The sequence below is a fragment of the Pseudonaja textilis genome, chromosome 15, assembly GCF_049901715.1.
Source record: "Pseudonaja textilis isolate UNSWEBS1 chromosome 15, rPseTex1.2, whole genome shotgun sequence".
NCBI classification, from domain to species: Eukaryota; Metazoa; Chordata; class Lepidosauria; order Squamata; family Elapidae; genus Pseudonaja; species Pseudonaja textilis.
In genome coordinates this window covers 7,367,117-7,391,810 of record NC_142004.1, presented here as the reverse complement: position 1 = coordinate 7,391,810, position 24,694 = coordinate 7,367,117, and the positions used below count along the sequence as shown (strand labels likewise).

At 44.1% G+C, this 24,694-nt stretch overlaps 1 protein-coding gene across 4 annotated transcripts in view; it reads right to left on the bottom strand.

Moving 5' to 3' along the window:
- TANGO2 (transport and golgi organization 2 homolog) overlaps positions 1-24,694 on the bottom strand; it is a 58,336-nt gene that overhangs the window by 1,130 nt on the left and 32,512 nt on the right. For 3 of the 4 annotated variants that reach the window (XM_087913392.1, XM_087913390.1, XM_087913391.1), the window contains exons 3-8: positions 22,581-22,669; positions 20,014-20,133; positions 18,413-18,527; positions 8,318-8,388; positions 5,835-5,988; positions 4,687-4,791 (exon numbers count right to left, since the gene is read on the bottom strand). In XM_087913392.1, the coding sequence (XP_087769518.1) occupies positions 4,687-4,791; positions 5,835-5,988; positions 8,318-8,388; positions 18,413-18,527; positions 20,014-20,133; positions 22,581-22,669 (654 nt within the window). Of the gene's footprint in view, positions 1-1,421; positions 2,947-4,686; positions 4,792-5,834; positions 5,989-8,317; positions 8,389-18,412; positions 18,528-20,013; positions 20,134-22,580; positions 22,670-24,694 lie in introns of those variants that run through there. The other variant, XM_087913393.1, reaches the window with a different exon arrangement.

The window sequence follows — 24,694 nt, the reverse complement described above, 5'->3', positions numbered from 1 at the left end:
TGGCTGCAGATACTCCAGTTCAAATGCTGTAAGCAGAATGACGGCAGTCAATCACTCCAGCAGGGCAGGATAACGAGTCCAATAATTTCAGCAAGGCAAGATAAGCACACAGAAGCATGGCAATAATTCATACAATCGGGAGGAATGCCAGGAATGCAGGCCACAACTCTTAACACTAGATGAATTCAGCATTTGTTCCCGACAAACGGCCCTCCCAACTGCCTCTCCTTTAAACTCCATCCACAGGGGTGCCTTGTGAAGGGAATCAGGGCCTTTTCCTTCCTCAGAAGCCACGCCACCCACATTGCTTTCCTCTGCGTTCCTCTCTGCATGCCCTAGGATGAGGGGTGGGTGGGCCTTGGTCTTCATCTGAATCCCCTCTCCCTTGTTCTACCTCTCCCCTGCTCTGCCGAGCCTGACTTTGCCCTTTTCCCTGTTACCTCTACAGCCAATGGAGCCAATCCCCTGCTCCCTGACGGCTGTTCGTCTTCCTCCTAGGATTCAGACGCTGATGGGAGCATAACACTTACAACAGTTCATGTAGTGACCATTTGAAGTTACAGTGGCCCTGAAAAAAGTGACTTATGACCCGTTTTTCACACGTACATCCCCACCGTCATGTGGTCAAAATATCAGAAGCTAGGTGTCATGCCCTTGTTGGAGTCTGATTCTGAGGGGGAGATTGAGCAGCTGACAGGGAGTGAGAGTGTGGCTCTGGTGGCTGTGGAAGACATGGGGGACGGGCACAGTCTGGCTGGGCATTCAGAGGAAGACCCAGGGCCACCCCCTCTTCATCCTAGGGCACGCAGGGGGGAACGGAGAAGGGAGAAATGTGGCTTACGGGGGGAGAAAAAGGCCCTGATCCCTTTCATTAGTTGCAGCTGGGAGAACAGGATATAAGAAGGGCGTTTGCAAACACAGCACCTTGCTGGAAGCAAAGCGTGCATTATTTTTGTCGAGGCTTATCTGGGTTTTGGCATCCACCCAACTGTGTGTGCTTCGTTCTGTTTTGGAAGTCTGCAATTTATGATTCTGGCCTGTCATGTTCATTACTTCAGCGTGGTTTGTGTTGGTTTCTTTAATTCCTAATTTATCTGTACTTTGGGTTTGGACTGCATTTCTTCCCTTTGTAGACTGTTTTTGGAAGAGTTTGCTCTCCAGCCGAGGATAACTGGACATTGGGGGCCAAGTTGGAGGCATTAAAAAAGGAATTTATCTATTTTTGTGACGTTGTTATTTTTGTGCCACGCCTCGGGTCATCACACTAGGCAACTGGCATGTACTTATGACGGATGCAGTGTCCCAAGGTCCTTTTGTGACCTTCCTATAAGCCAAGTCTTACAGAATAACAGAGCTGGAAGGGACCTTGGAGGTCATCTAGTTCAACCCCCTGCCGCCCCCCCGCCCAAGCAGGAGACCCCACGCCATTTCTGACAGATGGCAGTCCAGATTCTTCTTGAAAGCTTCCAGGGATGGAAGTCAATGGGGAAGCCAGATTCACTTAACGACTAACTTAACAACTGCAGCGATTCATTTAACAATGGCAGCGAGAGAGGTCATAAAATGGGGCAAAATTCACAAGCGTTTTGCTTAGCCACAGAAATCTGGGGCTCCATTGTGGTTGTAAGTGGAGGACTACCTGTATTATGCTCTGCCTTTAGGACCCAAAGCAGTCCACCCCAAGAGGGAAAAAAACAACAACATATGAGTCACACTAATGCAACAAATTCGATTGCAGTTTAAAAGCTAAAAGGATATAAAAGAGGCATTAGGGTTCAAAACCACCCCGAGCGTTATTAATAATTTTTCAATGCTCTCCTAAAAGGTCCGGATTTGCTCCACCGAAGGCCAGACGGGGAGGGTAGATGATTTATTTCAAGCAGAGACAGATGGAGACAGATGAATATGGGGTTGGAAAATTTAAAATCTTGCCTCCATCCATTTTACATCGTAGAATTCTGGACCTTTGGACCGATTTTATTACAGACTAGCTCGATGCCCGTGCTCCGCTACAAAACTATGTGGTCGGGCTTAGTTTTTTGGGAGGAAAATAAGGGGACAAGATTGTGTCTACCAGCATCCTCTCCGTATGAGAGAGAGCTGAGGGCTGTTTGGAGGCAGAGATGAGGCCAGGGCTGTCTGACAGTTATCAGCTGCCGTCGGAGATCAGTGGGGCAGAAGAACAGCTGGAGCCTGTGCCCAGTGTGTGCATGCGCAGAGCTGCCAGGAGAATAGAATTGCTAAGGAACAAGGTTAGACTTGGGAGTAAAACCACAGGTGGATGGCCCCACTGATAGGGAACAAAAGAGGAGTGGAAAGGGAGCGGTGTTTGGAAGAGACAATTAGTTCAATTCATTAGGGTGAAGATCTGTTCCTGACTCCTGGCCAAGTATTGTCTGCTACAGCATGGTGTTTGGGAGATATCGGCCTGGCAAATCTCCCAGCCTGATAAAGATCTGTAGTTGTGCAATCTCTTGAAAGACTGTTTGTTGGCTGGGACTGTGCTGGAAAGTGAATGAGAGGAATTCACTTTAGCCTAAATAAAAGGGGTTTTATCAGGACGAGGAGCCGGCTTCGTGCTTTTGGGAACCTAGGTAAGAACAACCACTGCCAGAATCAGCCACTTCCAGAAAGAGGATAAATGAAAATCCCAGATAAAATTCTTGTGTTCTGGCAAACTCGGAAATAAATTCTACTTGGCACAAACTCAGTTAACGTAAGAGACCTCTCCTGCTGTTTTATATTAACTCAGTTTTCCAATCTTTGCAGAACCTGTGCCAGTTCTATCACCTGGGTACCAAAGAATGCTCTTTTCTTTTCTCCTTTTTTGCTGGCACTTCCGTGCACTCTCCCCGCCCCGCCAAATCAATTCCCAACGGAGAAAGCTCAACTTTGTCCTTGTTTGTGTCTTTATATCGGGCCAAATCCAGGATTTATGACACCTTCCTGGAACAAAGAAGAGGGGAGGAAGGAAGACAGATTAAACGAAAGCAAAGGTTTGCCTCTTTACTTCCGGATAATATTGGGTTTTGATTTATAATCACTTATCTTGTTTTCAAGGCTTGGTTGGACATCTACCCCCGAAAGGCAGGACATTAATAATTGTAATCAATAAATTATAACGGCAATCCATTGAAATCACCATGTTTTCCAGGTAGGTCTGGGCCAGAATTAAAAAGGGTCTTCCTTCAAATTTCTGTGCGTGGAAATTTGCTTTGCGGGATGCGTCAGGCCACAAATTGTGACTCTTGTTGGGTATTTGTCACCAAACTTTTTTTTTTTTGGTTTCATCTTTTGATCTATGGCAGCAAGTGCCTGTTTTATCCCCAAACGTACGTTGGAAATAGGTTTATCAAAGTCTCAGCCTAGTCAATTCTTTTGCAGAGATCCTAATAAATCTGGAGCAAACAATGGCTTTATGGAGCAGCAATTTACTTTGAGGGATGGGCTGTTCCTTCCTGGGCTGGGGGATCTTGATGGGATTTCTTCCTTTTAATGCAGAGTACATAAATTCTATTTACATCAGGTATACGCATACTCACCGATTCTCTATTAAAAATGGCAGAAAAGTACACCCCTCCCTTTCCTTGCTGTAAACTACTACAGGTTTATTCCTCGACTTATGGCAACTGGGACCAGAATGTCAGTTGCTAAGCAAGGTGGTCGTTAAGTAAGTCACAGCCAATTTCTTTTTTTTTTTTGCCACGATTATTAAGCAAATCACTGCAGTTACTCACTGAATCATGCAGTGGATTAAGCAAATCTGGCTTCCACAACTGACTGGGTGTGTTGGAAGCTGCCTGGGAAGGTTGCAAATAGCAATAGCCCTTAGACTTATATACCGCTTTGCAGTGTTTATAGTCTTCTCTAAACAGTTTACAGAGTCAGCCTCTTGCCCCCAATGATCGGGGTCCTCATTTTACCCACCTCGGAAGGATGGAAGGCTGAGTCAACCTTGAGCCATTCAGGATCAAACTGCTGGCAGTGGGCAGAATTAGCCAGCAATACTACATTCTAACCACTGCGCACCATAGAAGGATGGATGGATGGATGGATGGATGGATGGATGAATGGAAGGGATGGGAGGGAGGGAGGGAGGCAAGGAAGGAAGGAAGGAAGAAAGGAAGGAAGGAAGGAAGGAAGGAAGGAAGGAAGGAAGGAAGGAAGGAAGGAAGGAAGGAAGGAAGGAAGGAAGGAAGGAAGGGGTAGCAATAGCACTTAGATTTCTATTCCTCTTCATAGTGCTTTACAGCCCTTTCTAAGTGGTGTCAAACGGCAGTCAGCAGAAGTAGCCTGCACTCCTGCATTCTAATCCCTGCGCCACCACGGCTCAGGTTATCACGTGATTGCAGATGCTACAACTGTTGTAAATACAGACCGATTGCCAATGCCCAGGTTCTGATCACGTGACTGTGGGGATGCTGCAACCATAGTTAAGTGTCAAGATCGGTTGTAACTCCTGCTTGAGCAGGGGGCTGGGCTAGAAGACCTCCATGGTCCCTTCCTGCTTGTTCGTTCGTTCATTAATTAATTAATTCATTCATTCATTCATTTTTTTTGGTGCTTTTTTCATTTCGGAAGGTCACAAAACGAAAGGTTGCAAGTCAAGGATTAGCTGTCATCTGGGAGGGCTGCCATTTGCTCACGGGTTAAAATATAATTCGAACAATGCAATATTCCTCTTACCTGGTTCCATAACCTGGACATCGGACGCACAGAGCTGCATACTTGTTTAGGAACGGAAGGACGTAATCCTTTCCCTGGTCTTCCATTGCAGGGTCTGGAAGCTGACTGGACCAAAAAGAAGCCAAATCAGAGATTGTGGAACTGAAATTCCCCACTTCCTGTGCTTAGATGGGTATTTATTGATGGCTTAAGGGGTAATCTTGTAAGTGATGCAGTGGCCTAGAGGTGGAGCTCTCGCCTCACAATCAGGAGACTATGAGTTCGATCCTAGGTAGAGGCAGATAATTTCTCTCCGCTGGGCACAATAAGAATATATCTGCTGAACATAAACTCCCAGAATGGCAACAGGAAGAGCATCCGGCTATGAAACAGTCTGCTAGCTCCATTCATTTTCTCAGACTCCACCCCGCAAGGGATTACCGGGTTGTTAAATTATGATGATGATCATAATTTAGGGCCAGAAGCTCCTTGACCTCATAATAATGGATGGATGTCATGCTGCCTGCTTAACATAAACCTGGCCAAGGTAAAGATGGCTCGGTCTGTTGCAAAGGCATGTAATCGCGTGCTAAATGTCCTGGATTCTGGAATGGGGACCGCACTGCCAGCAAGTCAGTCAGTTTGTAAGTCAAGGCAGGGGAAGTTTTGACTCTACTGATGTTGGTGGCCTACAACTCTCAATATCTCACACCCTTGGACATCTGCAGAGAATGGTTTGAAACAGAGCAAGATGTCAGGATTCCGGCAGTTACCCCCACTTAAATCATGAGTCTCGAGCCAAACTTCCAAAACTTCAAAAGGATTTTTTGGGAGTTAACATGTCCAATACTGCCTGAGTGTAGCCGACTCTGAGGCACACCATGCATGGTCACCCTTGACCCTGGTTTCGCCCCACCCCTCTGGGTGTATCGTAATTCATATTCTCCAATGGGACACATCCATAGCCAGGAGTCATCAATCATGCTCTCCTGTTAGAATTTTGCATGGCAGAAACTTCAGTCACCCAGTTACCATCTTTGAAAACATTTATGGAATGCGCTTTCGCTTTCCAAGCTGCCGCACTGCTCCCTCTCCTTTTCTATTGGCAGCTCTAAAAAGACCATAGAACTATTTTATGAGTCGAGACAAGAGAAGATGCAGAGCCTTACGGGTCCTGGTTATTCAGCAGTTTAATCAGTTCCTGGACCAGGGCTTCTTTCTGGAGGCTCTGGCTGTGCTTGATGACATCTGAAAAAAGCTGCTTTCCATATTGAAGTTTCTTCCAAGGCGTATCCAGCAAAGAGTTGCTCAAGCCGTATACCCCTGTGTGGCGAGATCAAATCTACCTTCAGGCGTTTTGCAACGAAGCACAAGGAAGCTGCTCACCCGGGTGACAAGTTGACAACACCCCACAACCATCGAGCTCCCTACGAAACACGGAAACCGTGGCGACGGTTGCTCGTCTCAGCCCAACTCTCGCCACGCACGAACCATTGTCCATCGTGTGTGCAACTCAATTTTCGGGAACTAAAAACGCCGGGATACGGGCGACGTTCTTGGGACGCCACTTTTTGAGTTTACGGGGTTAAAAAAGAGGGATGATTCACTAGACAGCAAGATATGCATTCACTTGATTTTGGCTTTGGGGAATAAAATGATAGAAAATATACCCTGGATAATCTGGAGGGTTTGTATGTTTGGAACAGCTTGCTAAAAAAAAAAGATATGCTTCAATGCAGCAGTGAGGTTTTGTTATCCACAACCCTGTAGTTTTGCCACAGATAAGCTGGGAAATAAAAGTCTTGACACCACAGGTGTATGATAAGAATCACTTTGCTAGGAACAGAATACTGCTAATGGAAAACGCTAAAGACAGGCTCGCAGTTATCTTACCCAGCAAAAAGGTTTATTAGGGCTGTTGCAATGTTTTGTTCCCAGAGCTGGATTATCGCAAAAAAGCCCCCAAATATAGACACAAAGGGAGAAGTGGCATTGCAGAATGACAATACTGGCCTTTGCAATGCAAGATTGGCCTTCTGGGGTTGCCTGTGGTTTGTGTTACAATTAACAGAACATTACCAGATTATCAGAGTTGGAAGGGACCTTTGGTAGGTCATCTAGTCCAACTCCCTGCCACCCAAGCAGGAGACCCTACGCCATTTCTGACAGAAGGCAGTCCAATCTCTTCTTGAAAGCTTCCAGTGATGAAGCTCCCACAACTTCCGAAGGAACTTCTGGTTGATTGTTCTGTCAGAAAATTTATCCTTATACAGTTTCCATCCATTGTTCCTTGTCTGGCCTTTGGGTGCTTTAGAAAATAGCTTGATCCCTTCCTCCTCTCTGTGGCAGCCCCAACAAATATTGGAAGGCTGCTCTCCTATCTCCCCTGGTCCTTCTCTTCTCTAGACTAGACGTACCCAGTTCCTGCAACTGTTCATCGTATGTTTTAGCCTCCAGTCCCCTAATCTTCTTGGTTGCTCTTCTCTGCACTCTTTCTAGAGTCTCAACATTTTTTCTACAGTGTGGCGACCAAAACTGGATTCAGTATTCCAAGTGAGGTCTCACTAAGGCTTTATAGAGTGGTATTAGTACCTCGCTTGATCTTGATTGCATCCCTCTGTTTCATGCAATTTAGGATTGCATTGGCTTTTTTGGCTGCTGCCGCACATTGCTGGCTCATAATTAGTTGGTTCTCCACGATGCCATAATGTCACCTGCTCTCAACATCCTGAGTTCTTCTACATGTCAATCTTTCCAGGAAGATCAGATCAGAAACAGATTCCAGAGAGGCTTCAAACTATGTTGATTAAACTGGATCATTAGAAAACACAACCTCACAAATTTGAACGGGGTTCTTTTCTCCTCCTTGTGAATGTATAACTTATGCAAATTATTGGGGGCAGGGGAGGGGGAGAGGGAACTACCTGAGTTTTTTTTTTATGTAACGTTGCCTCTTCATTAGGGCTTATTTCTGTTGCTTGCAAGGTGGTTAGCAGATGTTAAGCGGATTTTGCTTGTTGGAAACAACGCTGGGAAAGTGGCCAATGGCGACCCCACCACCCTGGATCCTGCAACCATCGTATATAGATGCAGGTTGCTCGAATTTTGATCATGCGACTGTGGCGATGTTGCACCAGTTGTAAGTCTGAGGACTAGCCGTGACTCACTTTCTCCAGTGTAACTTTGGTCACTAGAGGAACGGCTGTAAGTCAAAGACTACCTCTCATGTATTGTTCTCTGAACCCAACGACTCTTTTATCATCCACGTGAAAAACCACCCACACGTATCCCAACTTGTAAGTCATCTTGAAACTTGCCATGTTAACAAAACTGAACATTAGAAATAGAACTCTTTCTGGATTGCAGTCAACAGTCTAGACCGGGAGCGTCCAACCTTGGCAAGTTTAAGACAGGTGGGACTTCAACTCCCAGAATTGGGGAGTTCAGCTGGCTGAGGAATTGTGGGAGTTGAAGTTCACCGGTCTTAAAATTGCCAAGGTAATTGCCGAAGCAATCAGCAGCTGCTCATTTCTGAATCTCCCTTTGTCTTCATGTCTGTCATGGCAAAATACACATCCAGGTATGCAGCCAAACCACCGCTTTAAATAAATTCAAGGTACCCGTGTTTTGTTTCGTTTTTAATTAAACCCACCGGGATTTAAGAAGAGAGGTTCTGGGTCTCCTTTATTTCCATAATAGTAAATTACATCTCCGTTATTGGTGCTAAAAGATAAAAATAGAAGAAGAAGAAGAAGTAATAGAAGAAGGAAGAGTTCTCCTTGCAAAAACTGGCAACTTAAATCTTTGATCCAGTTCTACTTATCCTCTATCCTTTATTTGCACATAGTTATTAACATCGATTACATCTTTATTTAATGATTAGCCCTTGGGTCATATCAAAGTGCAGGGTTCCAGAAACAGATGATTACTGAAATCTGATAAAAAGCAATATAAAGTGGAATTGGAATAAAATACAATTTAAAATGAAATTGGAATAAAGTACGATTTAAAATGACATTGGAATGAAGTACAGTCTTAAAATGAAATTGGAATAAAATGCAATCATTTAAGATAGAGGTAAAATATGGTAAAATTATATCTCGGGGTCACCCCTGCAATCTAACCCAATCAGTCCCGCATATGCAGATCTCAACTGAACCATTTTGCTTAAGTACTGTACTGAGTTAAATGTTATTTTCAGTTTCTGGCTGCACATAAGGTAAGTTGTTTTGATATGGGGGTCCTTATGGGTCATTCTACTTCTACCTCTGCCGCTCTGCAAATGGATTTAGTCAATCTTTAGTCAATCTTTAGTCAATATTATGTCAATCTTCAGTCCAGCAAGATTTCTCCTTCCCCCATTCAAGAAATCAGCAAACTATTTTCTTCTCTTAAAATAATCTGATGGCATTTCTGCAGTAGGGACACTGGTTAAGAAAAGCGAGGGGAGGACTGTAGCACGGAAAATATTTTTTTTTTTTGTAGATTTGATCAAATTATCTGCTTTTAAAATGAACAACAACAACAAAACAAACACTTTTGAATTTAGCAGCTAAGAGCCGATGAAGAAAATATTTTGCTGGAAGGTAGGAGAGAGAGAGAGACATGGAATTGCCCTGGAATAGCTTGGTTTTTCTGCCTTCAAATAATTAAAAGACAAGAAAATTCAATTTATCCAGTGAGAATTTGATTATTCCCTTCCTGACGCTTCTATCCGCAATGTTAGAAGCATCTAAGATGGGTCCAATATATTAAATTAGCCCAGTTTCTTGTGCCAATTGCATTAGTTGGTTATTAATATTTTCCTATAAATTTCACTGAGTCAACCATTATATATTCTAATCACATCTCCTTCATTGTAAAATCCATGTCTGCTATTTTTATCCTCCCGGGATTATCACCAACTGCATTCAGGAACCAAATAGATTTAAAACAAAAACAAAAATTACCATACCATAAATAGGACTCAATGTCAACACACACCTATGGAATTAGGGAAAGCGGGGTGGGGAAGCTAAATCAACAAACCACCCAATTTTTACTGAAGGAAAAACATGCTGTAGAAGGAGGAAAAAAAGTCCATCAGCAGAATAAAATTATCTGCATAGATGTGCATAATAAACTCGTCCCCAAACAAATGAAAAGTTAATTAGTCAAATATATGCAGTGGTATGAACTAGACATCCATCTTCGGTACCATAAAACCTTCAGAGGGAAATTAACTAACTCCCTAATATTTGTTGAGCTTAAATAGGGTAAAGGCTCCACTTAAATGCGGATGTTTTTCATCTAGTAGTATAACGGTAAAGTCTAAACGCACCTTCTCTTTTTCGACAGGTAAAACCGCAGGTTTATTTTTGGCCACTTTTAAACCACAAATTGGGGCGCTAGCAGAACAGCCAAGACTATTGCAAGAGGAAATTCCACCAGCTCAAAGCAAAAAAGTTGGGAGAATAGATCAGATCTTGGCACCATTCATCATGAAAACCTGGAAACGTGTTTTGCAGGTAGGCGAGAGAGCAAGCAGGTAGATGCTGTTAGCACATCAAAATCGAGCAAAGAAAGACGGAAACAGGGCAGGTCTTAATATAGGGGAATCATTGTAGCTCAGGGTTGAAATGAGGAATCCTTGGGGCCTCCTGAGCTTGGTAGTTTTCTTGCAGATGTTTCACGACCCAACTAGAGAACATCATCGGTACTAGAAGGGAGTGGGCGTTGTGGAGAGGAGGAAGCACTGTGGGATCTTTGGTGCTTTCTGTGCTTGGTAGTTTTCTTGCAGACGTTTCATTACCGAACTAGGGAACATCTTCAGTGCTAGAAGGGAGTAGGGTTTGTGGGAAGGAGGAAGAGGAGGGGGAGGACTGTGGAGTCCCTGGTGCTCTCTGAGCTTGGTGGTTTTCTTGCAGACATTTCATTACCCAACTAGGGGACATCACCAGTGCTAGAAGGGAGTGGGGTTTGAGGAAGAGAAGGGGGAGGAGGGGGAGGAAGAGAGGGGAGAAGGAAAGAAAAGAGGAGGAGGAAGAGGAGGAAAAGGAAAGAGAGGAAGAGGAGGAGGAGAAAGTGGAGACAAGGAGGAGGGGAAAAGAATGAAGGAGGAGGAAGAGGAGAAAAAGAAGAGGAAAGAATGGAGGAGGAAGAGAAGGAGGAGGAGGAGGAAGCAGAAAGAATGGGAGAGGAAGAGGAAGAGATGGAGGAGGAGAAAGAGGAGAAAAGGAGAATGGAGGAGGAAGAGGAGAGGAGGCGGAGGAAGGGGAGAAAAGGAAGAGGAAAGAATGGAAGAGGAAGGAGAGGAGGAGGAGGAGGAGGAAGCGGAAAGAATGGAGGAGGAAGAGATGGAGAAGAAGGAAGAGGAGGAAAGGAGGAGGAAAGAATGGAGGAGGAAGAGATGGAGGAGGAGGAAGAGGAGAAAAGGAAGAGGAAAGAATGGAGGAGGAAGAGGAAGAGGAGGAAAGGAGGAGGAAAGAATGGAGGAGGAAGAGGAAGAGATGGAGGAGGAGGAAGAGGAGAAAAGGAGAATGGAGGAGGAAGAGGAGAGGAGGCGAAGGAAGGGGAGAAAGGAAGAGGAAAGAATGGAAGAGGAAGGAGAGGAGGAGGAGGAGGAGGAAGCGGAAAGAATGGAGGAGGAAGAGGAAGAGATGGAGAAGAAGGAAGAGGAGGAAAGGAGGAGGAAAGAATGGAGGAGGAAGAGATGGAGGAGGAGGAAGAGGAGAAAAGGAAGAGGAAAGAATGGAGGAGGAAGAGGAAGAGGAGGAAAGGAGGAGGAAAGAATGGAGGAGGAAGAGGAGAAAAGGAGAATGGAGGAGGAAGAGGAGAGGCGGCGGAGGAAAAAAGAAGAGGAAAGAATGGAGGAGGAAGAGATGGAGGAAGAGGAGGAAAGAATGGAGGAGGAGGAGGAAAGAATGGAGGAGGAGGACTGTGGGGTCTATGATGCTCTCTGAGATTGGTTATTTGATGATGACAAAAGCACTGAGGTCACCTAGTTTGGGGAATGACACGTCTGCAAAAAAAACCCCAAAAACCACCCAAGGGCAAGTATTCTCCCTAGCACACCTCAAGCTTTTCAGGACAATATTGCCAAAGCTGCCGATAGATGGCTCACCCTTATCAGCTTTCGGCTTTCCAGCCGGGGAAAAACTCAATTCCTCCAGCAAAATCTTAAGTTTATGGAGCTGGCTCCCAGCATGCGGATATATATCATTCGCTCAGGAGATTCACTGATTATTTATGGCAGCAAACCACTTCAACCTCCGCTGATAAATTGAGCCAATCTCTGGTTGCAATTTTTATCGCATGCAAGCTTCCCTCAACCAGGCCCTTCCCTGTGCGGGATGGAAATAAAATAAACAGGCTGCAAAAGTGTGTGCGTTTGTGTGTTTTTTAAGTGATCAAAGAGATGTTTCTGCACCACAGCAAAGCGAGAATTCTCCAGCATTCTGTTTTGTTAGCAAACGGAGGAGAATAGAAACCAAAAGGATCGTGAGAACAGCAGCAGGCTTAGTAGAAACTAAACCCCTCCCTCCGGACTAAGTTAAGACAGGTAGTCTCTGACTTATGACCACAATTGAGCCCCCAAATTTCCATTGCTAAGTGAGACATTTGTCAAGTGAATTTTGCTCCATGTTACGACCTTTTCTTTTGGGGGGGGGAGTGTTGTTAAGTGAATCACTGCAGTGACACGGTTGTTCAGTGAATCTGGATTCCCCACTGACTTTGCTTGTCAGAAGGTTGCAAAAGGGGATCACGTGACCCCCGGGGGGGGGGGTGTCAGTGTAACTGTCGTATATATGAATCGGTTGCCAAGCGTTTGAATTTTGATCACCTGAGCATGGGGATAGGATAGAATGGAAAAGAGAGTAAAAAAGAAAACAGGCTCAAGTTTCAAAACGTCTTTGCTTCCTGCAAAGAACGTTCGCTGCACAGCTGCCTTTTATCTTCTTGAAGGAGGGGCCATTACCTTGCAGCCTTACTCCTGCGTCACCCTTGCTGTTGTAGCTGCTCTTCCCTACGAGTAATCCTATGCACACTTGGCACAGGCTCCTCGGGAACCTCCTCATCGCTGCTCCCAGACCCCACAATCTCTGAAAGCAGCAGTCCACTTCCTGATGGTCCTGGCCCCTCATCTGAGTCCTCGCTCTCCTCAGCCGTCCGTACCTGCTGCCGGCTAACCACAACAGAATAGAGTAGAGTAGAAGAGAGCTGGAAGGGACCCCGGAGGTCTTCTAGTCCAGCCCCCTGCTCAAGCAGGAGAACCTATACTATTTCAGATAAGTGACTGTCTCTAGGCTCTTCTTAAAAACCTCAAAATTTCTGGAGGCAAGCTGTTCCACTGGCTAATTGTCCTCACTGTTAGGAAGTTTCCCCTTAATTCCAGGATGCTGGGGGAGTTGAAAGTGTGAAAATGGTCATAAGTCTTGTAACCTTAAATCCAGCAATTTTCCTGGCTAAAGTGGAATTAATCCACTGCCTTCTCAGCCGTCCCTGATCCCCACTTCCTTTCCACCTTTTACTCTCCATCACTTCCTTCCTAAATGTTGATTTCACGACCTTATCTCTTTGTTTTATTTTTAATTTTTTTAAGTTCCATATCTTTCCGAAGAAAGAGAAAGAGGTTTTGCATATTTTGAAATGAGGACATCATTCAGGGTGAATTTAGCAGCTTTCCTCTCTGTTCCTTCCCCTTTTGGAGACTTAGGCACCATAGGTAGCGCGTTCGGCTCTGGTTTGATTTATGTCAGCTTATGAAGTTGGAAAAATACATTTCCCGTCGCTTTCTAAAAGCTGTTTGCAAAAAAAAGCCATTTGCATAGCTTAGGAGACGCTGCCGCAATATACATCAATTTTGGCGTTTTAAAATTCGGGCACACTTGTTCTGACAGATGAACATAATTCCGTCTGTGACTAAAATATAATTTAAAAAATAATAATTTTATTAGCAGCACTCCGGGATATCAGCATGTTGGCAGTTTGTCCCTGCTTCTGGCTTCTGGCTCGGACTAAAAATCCCGAGTATTTACTGCATTCCTCACTCAATAACCATTTCCAGTCTTGTCAGTCTTGTCAGTCTTTCTTTCTTTCTTTCTTTCTTTCTTTCTTTCTTTCTTTCTTTCTTTTTCTTTTTCTTTCTTTCTTTCTTTCTTTCTTTCTGTCTTTCTGTCTTTCTTTCCTTCTTTCTCCTTCCTGCCTTCCTTTCTTTCCTTCTTTCTCTTTCTTTCTTTCTTTCTTTCTTTCTTTCTTTCTTTCTTTCTTTCTTTCTTTCTTTCTTTCTTTCTTTCTTCCTTTCTCTTTCCTCAAATGCTCAAATGCTCGATCACGTGACCGTGGGAAAAGGCTGTCGTAAGTCCCTTTACGTCGGGGCCATGGTAACTTCCAACAGATGCTAAGTGAATCATGATAGGGCAAGTGCTACCTGAAATGCAGGTGAATACATGCTAACAAACCCTGGATGGTGAAGGATGCTTTTGTACCGGGCTTTGGAATATTCTCTGCCCGTTTCCTCAAAATTGCTTGACCGTCACCAAAATTTCATCCACTACATTTCGGATGCAAACAGTTTCAAGTGAGTACTCCGAGAGCACAAAGCTGAAGACACAAGCCTGAAGGTGACGAATGAGATTTCGTCGAAACATCGCCAGGATACTTCCAATTTTACATGGGAGAAAACCCAAAAACCAAAGATCCATATATTTATTTATATATATATTTATATATTCATTCATACATACATACATACATACATACATATATATATATATATATATATATATATATATATGGAAGAAAGATGGTTGGGTTAAATTTGGTGGGTGTTTTTCCTTTCTTTCTTGAAACTGCTTTGCAGCTCTCACATCAACAGGGGCAAATACAGTTCTGATTTATCACTTTATTTTCCCCCGGTGAGACAGGAACACCTTTTAAATCCAATACCTTTTCTCCCTGCAAAACGCAGGATGCAGTCCCAGGAGAATATGGCTCTGCATCATGCATTAATCATTCCGAGCTTCCTGTTTTTAGATGGGCTCCCTCCCCCAAAGAAAAACAGCTCCGGCAGAGCTGTTATTTTTAAGTTTGAAACACTATAATGCAAAACAACAAACATATTGTGCGTATTTTGCAATGCAAAGAGAGTGGATCGAGGATGCGGTCTCACTGCGTAGCCGTTCATGTGAATTATCCTACAATTCCTTGGGCGGTTTTGTTTTCCTCCTGTCTGTTTATTTGTCTTGATTAAAAAGAGAGAGGGAAGGAGGGAGGGAGGGAAAGAGAGAGAGGGAAAGAGGGAAAGAAAGAGAGAAAGGGAAAGAGAGGGGGGAAAGAGAAAAGGAAAGAGAGAGAAAGAGGGAGGAAGAGAGAGAGAAAGAGAGGGGAAGAGAAAGGGAGGGAGGGAGGGAGGGAGAGAGAGAGAGAGAGAGGAAAATCTTAAGTGGATTGTGCAGAGAACTGTGCTGAGTCGATGAGTAAGATCCTCGTGGATTCGCAGCTGCCCACAAGTTGTAAGGTTGCAATGTAAATGAGCAGTGCGTGCAAAAGAGTTTCTTTAAAACAAAAATTAAGTGAAATAAACAAGGAGAGCTTTGCATGGTGACTAAACTTAGGGCTATTATTATGCCCAGATCATCCAGGATTCCTGCTAACCTTCGTTTAAAGCAGGCTTGTTATCCTGGCCAAGGTTCCGTGCATTCAGTAATACTGTGAACCAGTTCACCCAGCTGCCTTTCACGCCCAAAGTGGGACTAGAACCCCCAGTCTTCTGGTGATTGGCCCTGAATCATCCAGTTGGCTTTTCATGCTTAAGAGAGGACTAGAACTCACAATCTCTTGGTTTTTAGTCTGGTGCCTTAACTACCTACTAACTAAACTGGCTCTAGTGATTCAACTGAGTTAAGTAAATAAAACCAAGTTAAATAGAAACTAGACTCTTTGCCCCAAAGACTTGTAGTTCAGGACTACACTGAGAAAGAGGCTAAAAATTCAAAAGTCTCTTGACAAGTGAGATGGGCAACAAACAAACAATAAATATGATTTGAACATGATTTAACTACCAACAGCATTTCTGTTCGACACACAGCAATTATTAGAATTCTTTGATAACAACTTATTTTGCTTTTCTGCGATGCTTCTACTGATCAGGAGTTAAGAAATCCTTGGGATAGGACTAGAATTAATGAAATCAGTTATGAATTGAGTGAGGGGAAATGGTAAGAAACCAATTCATCACAGCCAGTTCTTTGACGTCCTTATGAACCAAACCCAATCGTACAATAAAAAGAAGAAACAACAATCGTCCTAATTTTATTCACAAGTCAGTCCCTGGTGGCTTACTTTAACGTCAGTCCTTGGGCAAAAAGAATATTAATTCCTATTTTGAGGGAGTAATGTAGGATTCAGGATTCTTGCAGGATAAGGATGGGGGGTGGACTGAGATGGCGGGCGATACATTAGATGTGCAGGCTTGCTAATTCAGAACATCTGCAGTTTGTTTTTCCTACATTCTGGGTTCCCTCCGAAGAATCTCTGCAAATACAGACACCTCGGTTGTTAAAAACTGCTGCCGGCAATTTTGGAAGCGAGAAAAACAACCTACCGCAACAACGATGCTCTTATTCCCAAAAGGGATGATTGCACATCCTAACACTAGCATGGACAGGGGGATCGACTGGAGATTTACTGAATGATCTCTGCTGGGGATATGTAGCACCTCCTAATTAAGGGGAAAAAAAAAACACATTTGAGGAGTCTTAATGGTGCAGTATTTAGAATGCAGTATTGCAGGCTAACGCACTGCTCATTGCCAGGAGTTCGATACTGACTAGCCAAAGGTTGACTCAGTCTTCCATCCTTCTGAGGTCGATAAAATAAGGATCCAGATTGTTGAAGGAAACAGGCTGACCCTGTAGACTGCTTAGAGAGGGCTGTAAAACACTGTGAAGTGGTATATAAATCTAAGTGCTGTTGCTATTCCTTCCTTCCTTCCTTCCTTCCTTCCTTCCTTCCTTCCTTCCTTCCTTCCTTCCTTCCTTCCTTCCTTCCATCCATCCATCCATCCATCCATCCATCCATCCATCCATCCATGGTGCACAGTGGTTAGAATGCAGAATTGCAAGCTGACTCTGCCCACTGCCAGGAATTCGATCCTGACCGGCTCAAGGTTGACTCAGCCTTCCATCCCTCTGAGGTGAGTAAAATGAGGACCCAGATTGTTGGGAGGCCTCCCAAGGACCGTCCCATAGATTTCCACTGCTCTCCTCTCCTCTGCCTTCTGCGCAGTTGCGCGTCAGGCACTGGACCCAGCTGTTCCTCCTCTTCCTCATCAGCCACCTCCAGACCTGGGGGCTGTTGACTCTCCATCTGAGGGCTGACAGACGGCCCAGGATCCGTCTCTCTCTCTCTCTCTCTCTCTCTCTCTCTCTCTCTCAGCCAGCTCCATTTCCTCTTCCCCTTTGGAGCTCTCAGGTTGCCTTGAGGCTGGCCCTGACTCCCACACTTCCTCCACCTCTTCTGATTTGGCTGCTAGCCGACAGGCCGCAACACCTACGCTGCATTTATTCTTGCTTGTATCTGAACTACAGACGGAGAAGGAGAACCGTAATCCTCCTTTTGTGGGAACGAAAGCCAACATGAGAGTCTTGGCATATTTTGAAAACTGAACATCGCTCCTCTTTGGCTCTGAGTTCAGTGATTAATTTTTCTAAAGAGCGGCTCATCCGTTCTTCCTAGCGGCTTGATCAAGCTGTCAGAAACAGATCTCCGAAGCAATTATTGCCAAGGATATTTTCCCTGTCCTTGTCAAAATATGTACGGCGGTGCTTTGATTTGCAGTCAAGAAAGGGTAACCTTTTCGTTCCCCCTCCTTTTTTTGAACATTGCTTTTGACAATGGGGGAATTCAGGGGTCAGATATCAATAGGATGTTTTCGGTCCCAATGGGGGGGAATCATTTCTTTCAAGAATTTGATTGTGGATGAGCACAGTTTAAACTGTGCCAGGTTTATCCAGAAATTTTGGCTCACCATCCGTAGCACCAGGGCTACCTCTGCCATCATGGCACCACAATTTCATTTCTTAAAGTCCCACTTTCATTAATCCGTAAGTAACTCAAGATGGCGAATATATATAAAAGATATACCTAAAATCTATCTAAAAGAGGAGTCTGTCATCTGCATGTCTATGACTGTCTGGTTTGTTGGTGGGAACAGCATTCCATGTGCCTTATCGGCGTTTAGTCCTTCGGGCCACAGGACCACGGAGACGTCTTCGGACAGCGCTGGCTCCTTCGGCTTTGTAACGGAGATGAGCACTGCCCCCTAGAGCCGGAACAGAGTAGCACGTATGTGCGAGAGAAACCTTTACAGTGTGGAAAGCCGCCATATGGTAGGGTATAGTGGACCTGCAGCAGTTTGGGGAAGCGACAGAAATGCAAAAAGCAGAGCGATAGCGGGAACTCCAAAAGCCATGAATGACAGATCCGAAAAGATTGCAAGAACAACATTCAACTTAAAGCATCCAGCGGTTACCCACCAGGGGGGGAAAAAAATGGCCTTGACTCAGAAAAAAAACTTGGGCAATCAAATCTGAAGCCAAAGTTGTGATTCTCCATTTCTGAACTCAAACCCCATGCTTAAGAGGGGGGAAAAAAAACACACCAGGTAGCACAGAACTCTCTGCTATAAAGCAACATACACGTTAACACCTGCGGGGTCAGATTCTGAGTTTCGCTGCTAAGTGGATAAGGTTTACTACAGACTTACCTTAAGTCTGCTGCTATCAAATTAAAGCCATTGTAAAGGTGTCCTTCCAAGGCCACTTTCTTCAAGTAAGAGTAACTGTCCATTTCTGAGGTCAAGAAATTCGTCACCAGGGCACCTGCAAAGAAAGGAACATAACAAGTGGTTTATAACTAGGGAGTTGGTTTGTAATGGTACTGCTTTAAGGCAGGCAGAGGAGAAGATGGTTAGGTCAACTTGATGCCATCTGGCAAAATGCTGATTAGAACAGAAGAATTATCACTCTTATTGACCAGCGGAGCAATAAAAACCAACCCTCTCAATTAGAGGGCCATTTGTTTAATAAATACAATATCTCAGTAACGCAATAAATATTTGCCGGCTGCGCAATATAATGGGTTGACCACGGAGCTTGGTGAGAAAAAAAAAAAGCTTTAGTTTTTAAGCCATAGATTGTGTTTATTTTAGCAGAACATCGCAGTTCCTGTTTCAGTGAAGGTTAACACTTGCCTGCTTTTAGTTCAACTTCGTGTTTGCAAAATATCTTTATTGGGGGATGGGAGAGCCAAAGAGACCTAGGAAGGAAGGAAGGAAGGAAGGAAGGAAGGAAGGAAGGAAGGAAGGAAGAGCACTAGCAATAGCCCTTAGACTTTTATACCACTTCACAGTAGATTACAGCCCTCTCTAAGCAGTTTACAGGGTCAGCCTCTTGACCCCAACAAACTGGGTCCTCATTTTACTGACCTCGGAAGGATGGAAGGCTGAGTCAACCTTCAGTCAGTCAGGATTGAAGGAATTGGAACTCCTGGCAATGTGAGTGGAGTTAGCCTGCAATATTGCACTCTAATCATCAGCGCTCCCTCTTTAACTATAGATGGTAATTAGTTTTTAATTATATAATTGTCATTGTTAGTTGCAAAGTCATGTCCGACCCATCGTGACCTTTACCATCTTCTGGAGTCCATTGAAGCTCACGCCGACTGCTTCAGTGACTCCATCCAGCCCTCTCCTTCTCTGCCGTCCCCTTCTTCTTCTTTTGCCCTCAATCGTTCCCAGCATTATGACTCTTCTCCAGGGAGTCTTTCCTTCTCAAGAGGTGGCCAAAGTCTTTGAGTTTCATCTTCAGGATCTGGCCTTCTAAAGAGCAGTCAGGGTTGATCTCCCCTAGGACTGACCAGTTTGCTTTTTTACAGTTACGGAGGATAAACATTTTTTTTTTCAGTTAAGCAGGTTGTCAACTAAAAAATACTCCTTTGGTCTTTTTTAGTTGCCAGCAGGAAAGGAGTATAGAGAAAAGCAGTGCATTCCTTAAATGCCTCAGATGGCAGCCGAAGCTGTTGGCTCGCAAGATTATTACTGGAGAGCATGATTGATGACTCTTGGCTATGGATGTGTCTCATTGGAGAATATACATCCAGGAGGTAGGGGGAAGACGAGGGTCAAGGGTGAAATGAATGATGTGTCAGAGTCGGCTGCAACCAGGAAACGCAGACATGTCAACTCCTAATAAATCAGTCTTTTTTACTCTGAGAAATGCCACTAGAGACTTGTGATTTGAATGGGGGCTCATGCTGGAGCCCTGATGTGACACCCGATCAGCTTCTCATTTCCTGCTACATACTTGCCTCTTCCTTTTGCGTGCTTGTTGATCTGAGGCTGCATGTAATTGGTCAAGGCGGCCATCTTGCCTTTCTTGCTGATTCCAAGCCAGGAGCCACCTTCTTTCCCTTCTTCCATATCCAAGCCTGCCATTAACAACAACAACAACAAAAAAATGAATCACCTGGGCACCATTAAGCAGCGCCTGGTTGATAACCAACAAACAGCACTCAAAACCGGGGAGGGATTTCTGGGTGTGAGAACAGGAAAGGTGTATAGGAAGCCCTTGACTTACGACCGCAGCCGAGCTCAAAGTTGCCCCATTTTACGAACTTTCTGGCCACCGTTGTTAAGTGAAACACTGCAGTTAATCAGTGAATCACCCGGTCGTTAAGGGAATCTAATTTCCCCATTGAGTTTGCTCGTCATAAGAAGGATGCGAAAGAGGGATCCCGTGACCTCAGGACACAGCAACGGTCATAAGTGTGAACCAGTTGCCGAGCCTCTGAATTTTGACCGCGCAATCATGCAACGGTCGTCACTGCGAAAAACAAGTTGTAAGTCCCTTTTTTCCACTGCCGCGGCAACTTTGGACGGTCATTAAACAAACTGTTGCAAGTCGAGGACTACCTTTAGTTTAAAAAAAATACACTGAGGCGATGTAAAACAGTGTTCACAAAAGCGAAGGATGGGTCTGGTTTCACGGAGATGAAGAAGCAGAAGATAAACTACCCAATTTCTTGAGAAGATTGACAGTTCAAGGCCTTAAAAAAACCAAGGGCAGTCAGGCACGCACACGCACACGCACACAGAGCTCAGAGAGAGGATAAATACATCAAAATAGACCAGAATGCTTTTAAAATTCAAATTTCAGCAGGCACTCCCAACCCCCTTCCTCGCTAAGCACTGCTCTGTATAAATAAGGGAGAAGAGGGGCAGCCCATACTCGCCAAGAATTCAGAATGGAAACCAGACTTTCAGAAAGTTAGAAAGAAAAATAAATAAATAAATAAAGAAAGAAAGAAAGAAAGAAAGAAAGAAAGAAAGAAAGAAAGAGAGAGAGAGAGAGAGAAAGAGAGAAAGAAAAAGAAAGAAAGAAGAAAGAAAGAAAGAAAGAAAGAAAGAAAGAAAGAAAGAACTTTGGGGCAGACAGAAAGAGTGAGAGAATAATTTATCCTCCGCAGGATCCCTGCCAAAGACAACAACGTTAAGCAGAAGAGACGAATCTTCACAGAGGGGTTTTTTTTTCCTTTTTTTAAATCGCCATGGTCTGACTGTTCGAATCTCATTTTTATTTATGTGCACACTGGAACATGTGTGGCTAGGATGGCTAGGCAGGAGAGAGTGAGCGAGAAAGAGCGGAACGAAGGAAGGAAGGAAGGAAGGAAGGAAGGAAGGAAGGAAGGAAGGAAGGAGGGGCAGAGACTGGAAATGGTTATCAAGTGAGGAATGCAATAAATATTTCAGTTTTTTAGGGAGAGAGAAAGAGAGAGGGAGAAGGAAGGAGAGGGAGGAAGGGAAAGAGAGAGAGAAAGATCTACAGAAATGCTTCTAAAATGGGTAGCATTGGGTCTGCTGAAGCTGCGCACTTGAAAAATCAAAATCATGGAATTTCAAGGGCCCCACTAAAACGCGGCTCTGTAACCTTCCTTCCTTCCGCTCTTTCTCGCTCACTCTCTCCTGCCTAGCCATCCTAAAGTACGTGTTCCAGTATGCACATAGCTACAACCCTCACTAAGGACTAGTACTTCAGGGAAAGCCAGTTTGGTGTAGGCCAGAAACCAGGAGACTGGGGTTTCTAGCCCTGCCTTAGCCATGAAAGCCAACGGGATGACTTTGGGCTGATCGCGAGGAGACGTTGAGTTAAGCAACTCACCATGGTTGTTAAGTGAATCAGGTGGCCATAAGCCTGAATCTAGTTTATAAAAAGAGCATTTTTTTACCTTCCCCCCCCACCCGGAAAACATCAAAAAGGATATCCCAAAATACAATCACAGGACCAGGACACGCTGCAACCAGCCAGTTGCTCTGCACCCAAAATGCATCCACGTGACTGCAGAGGACAGCTTATAAATAACTTTCTTCGAGGCTGTTATAAATTCGAACATTCATCAAGTGACCAGCCGTAAGTCAAGATATCAACTCATAAAACACTACTATAGTCTTTTTAGGGTTACCAACAGAAAAGGAGGGGGGAGCAGTGCAGCAGTTTGCAACATCGAAAGTGCATTCCACAAATGTTTTCAAAGATAGTAACTAGGTAACTGAAGTTTTTGCCACGCAAAATTCTAACTGGAGAGCCTGATTGATGACTCTGGGCTATGGATGTGTCCCATTGGAGAATATAAATTATGATGCACCCAGGGGGTGGGGTGGAAACCAGAGTCAAGGGTGACAATGAATGATGTGTCTCGGAGTTGGCTACACCCAGGCAGTGCTGGACATGTTAACTCCCAATAAATCCTTTTGAAGTTTTGGAAGTTTGGCTCGAGACTCATGATTTAAATGGGGGTAACTGCCGGAATCCTGACAGCTAGCCAATTGAGACACATTGCTTGACTTAAAACACATACCCAGAGAGCACTATACGTACCACTGAGAATCTCGCTGCTATTGTCCCAAAAATCGGCGGATTTGGAGGGCCTGTGGTAATATTCATCTCTGTTAGCTGCTAGGATAAGCCTGTAGGGAAAGAAGAGAAAATCTGTGATTGCACTGAAAAACAAAGTTTGCTTTATTACTTCAGCTGCAGAAAAGGAAAAAAAAAGGAATTGTTGTTACGTCACCCTAAGCAAGCTTAACTAGGGTTTGCTGAATAAGGCGTAATAATCAGAGTTTGCTTATGACCCTGAGCCACGATGCGGTGCACTTGGATTCAACAGGTCTTATATTCTGCAGATTTTTTAAATTGTTTGCATGTTTTCTACATTGTTTTAATCATTTTATAATTTTGGAACTGTAAGCTGCCCGGAGTTGCCTGGATGGGTTCGGCAGCTATAGAAACTGGAAAAAAAATGCAGAAGAGCTCAGTCATTTTTAGGCTAGCTGCAGATATGGATAGTCCTTGATTTAGGATTGCAGTTTTAACCGGGATTCCTGCCTGTTTTGCCAACACCCAGATCCTGGATTCAAGATCTGCTCTATGTTTGATGATCTTTCTAGCACTAAAGAGGAATTTCCTGACTAGAACGAAGAAGAAATTTCCTGAGAGTTAGAACAATTAATCAGTGGAACAACTTGCCTCCAGAAATTGTGAATGTTGCAACACTGGAAATTTTGAAGAACAGGTTGGACAGCCATTTATCTGAAGTGGTGTAGAGTTTTCTGCCTGAGCACGGGGTTGGACTAGAAGACCTCCAAGGTCCCTTCCAACTCTTCTATTCTATTCTGTTCTGTTCTGTTATTCTATTCTGTTCTTGTTTGTTATTCTATTCTATTCTATTCTATTGTTATTTTATTCTGTTCTTGTTTGTTATTCTATTCTATGCTATGCTATGCTATGCTATGCTATTCTATTCTTGTTTGTTATTCTGTTCTATTCTATTCTATTCTATTCTATTCTATTCTATTCTATTCTATTCTATTCTATTCTATTCTATTCTATTCTATTCTATTCTGTTATTCCATTCCATTCTATTATTCCTATTCCTATTTTATTCCATTCCCAGACATGCTGGGGCGGGGAGAGGAGAAAGAAGCCAATTAAACAGATTTCTCTTAGTCTTATTTGAAGATTCAAGGGGTTGAATCTGTGACCTCCTATGCGTTCTACCATGCAATTACAGCGTTGCCGGGAAGTGTCAAGAAAACTCCTGCGAAAATTTGGGCGACACCCACACAGCCCAGCCGAGTTAATTAATGCAATCGCACCACTGCTGCCAACAAGCAGCCGGCTGTCGCCTTGAAGCAGTTTCCTGATTCCTTTCTAGCTCTGCACCATAGACACACAGCATCCTTCAGGAATGCTCTTGGGGGGGGGGCACCTTTAATCATATTTGGTTTATTTTTTTATTTGTACTCTGTCGAAACACATCCACTGAAGAACGTGTGGCTTTGAACGGACCTACGCGCCTCAAAATCTATTTCATCCACCGAGGCAAGAAATACAAAGGCTAACAAAAAAAAAGGAGAACAAAAAGATGGATGAACCCTATGAAGCTTATCTTGGTTTGGAGAACCAGGCCTAAGGTTTGCAAAGACTTTGCCTGGCATTTGCCAACGCACTCCTTTCCTGGCTCAGATAAACTATGGTTTCTGAAAGCTGGCTTATGCCGGCAAGCCAATCCCAAGTCTAAAAAGAGGACTCTTAATTTATTTTGTCAAGCATGTGTTAGATAACATGTGTAAATATAAACGTGAGTATTAATACATGAAATGGATACGAATAAAAGGGAACATTAGGACAGGGACGGTAGGCACGCTGGTGTGTTTATGCACGCCCCTTACAGACCTCTTAGGAATGGGGGGGAGGTCCACAGTGGACAGTCTGAGATTAAAGTGTTTGCGGAAGAAACCACAGAGTCAGGTAGTGCAGTCCAGGCATTGACCACTCTGTTGCTGAAGTCGTACTTCCTGCAATCAAGTTTGGAGCAGTTAACCTTGAGTTTGTATTTGTTGTATGCTCTTGTATTGTTGCGGTTGAAGCTGAAGTAGTCATTGACTGGTAGGACATTGCAACGGATAATTTTATGTACTACGCTTAGGTCA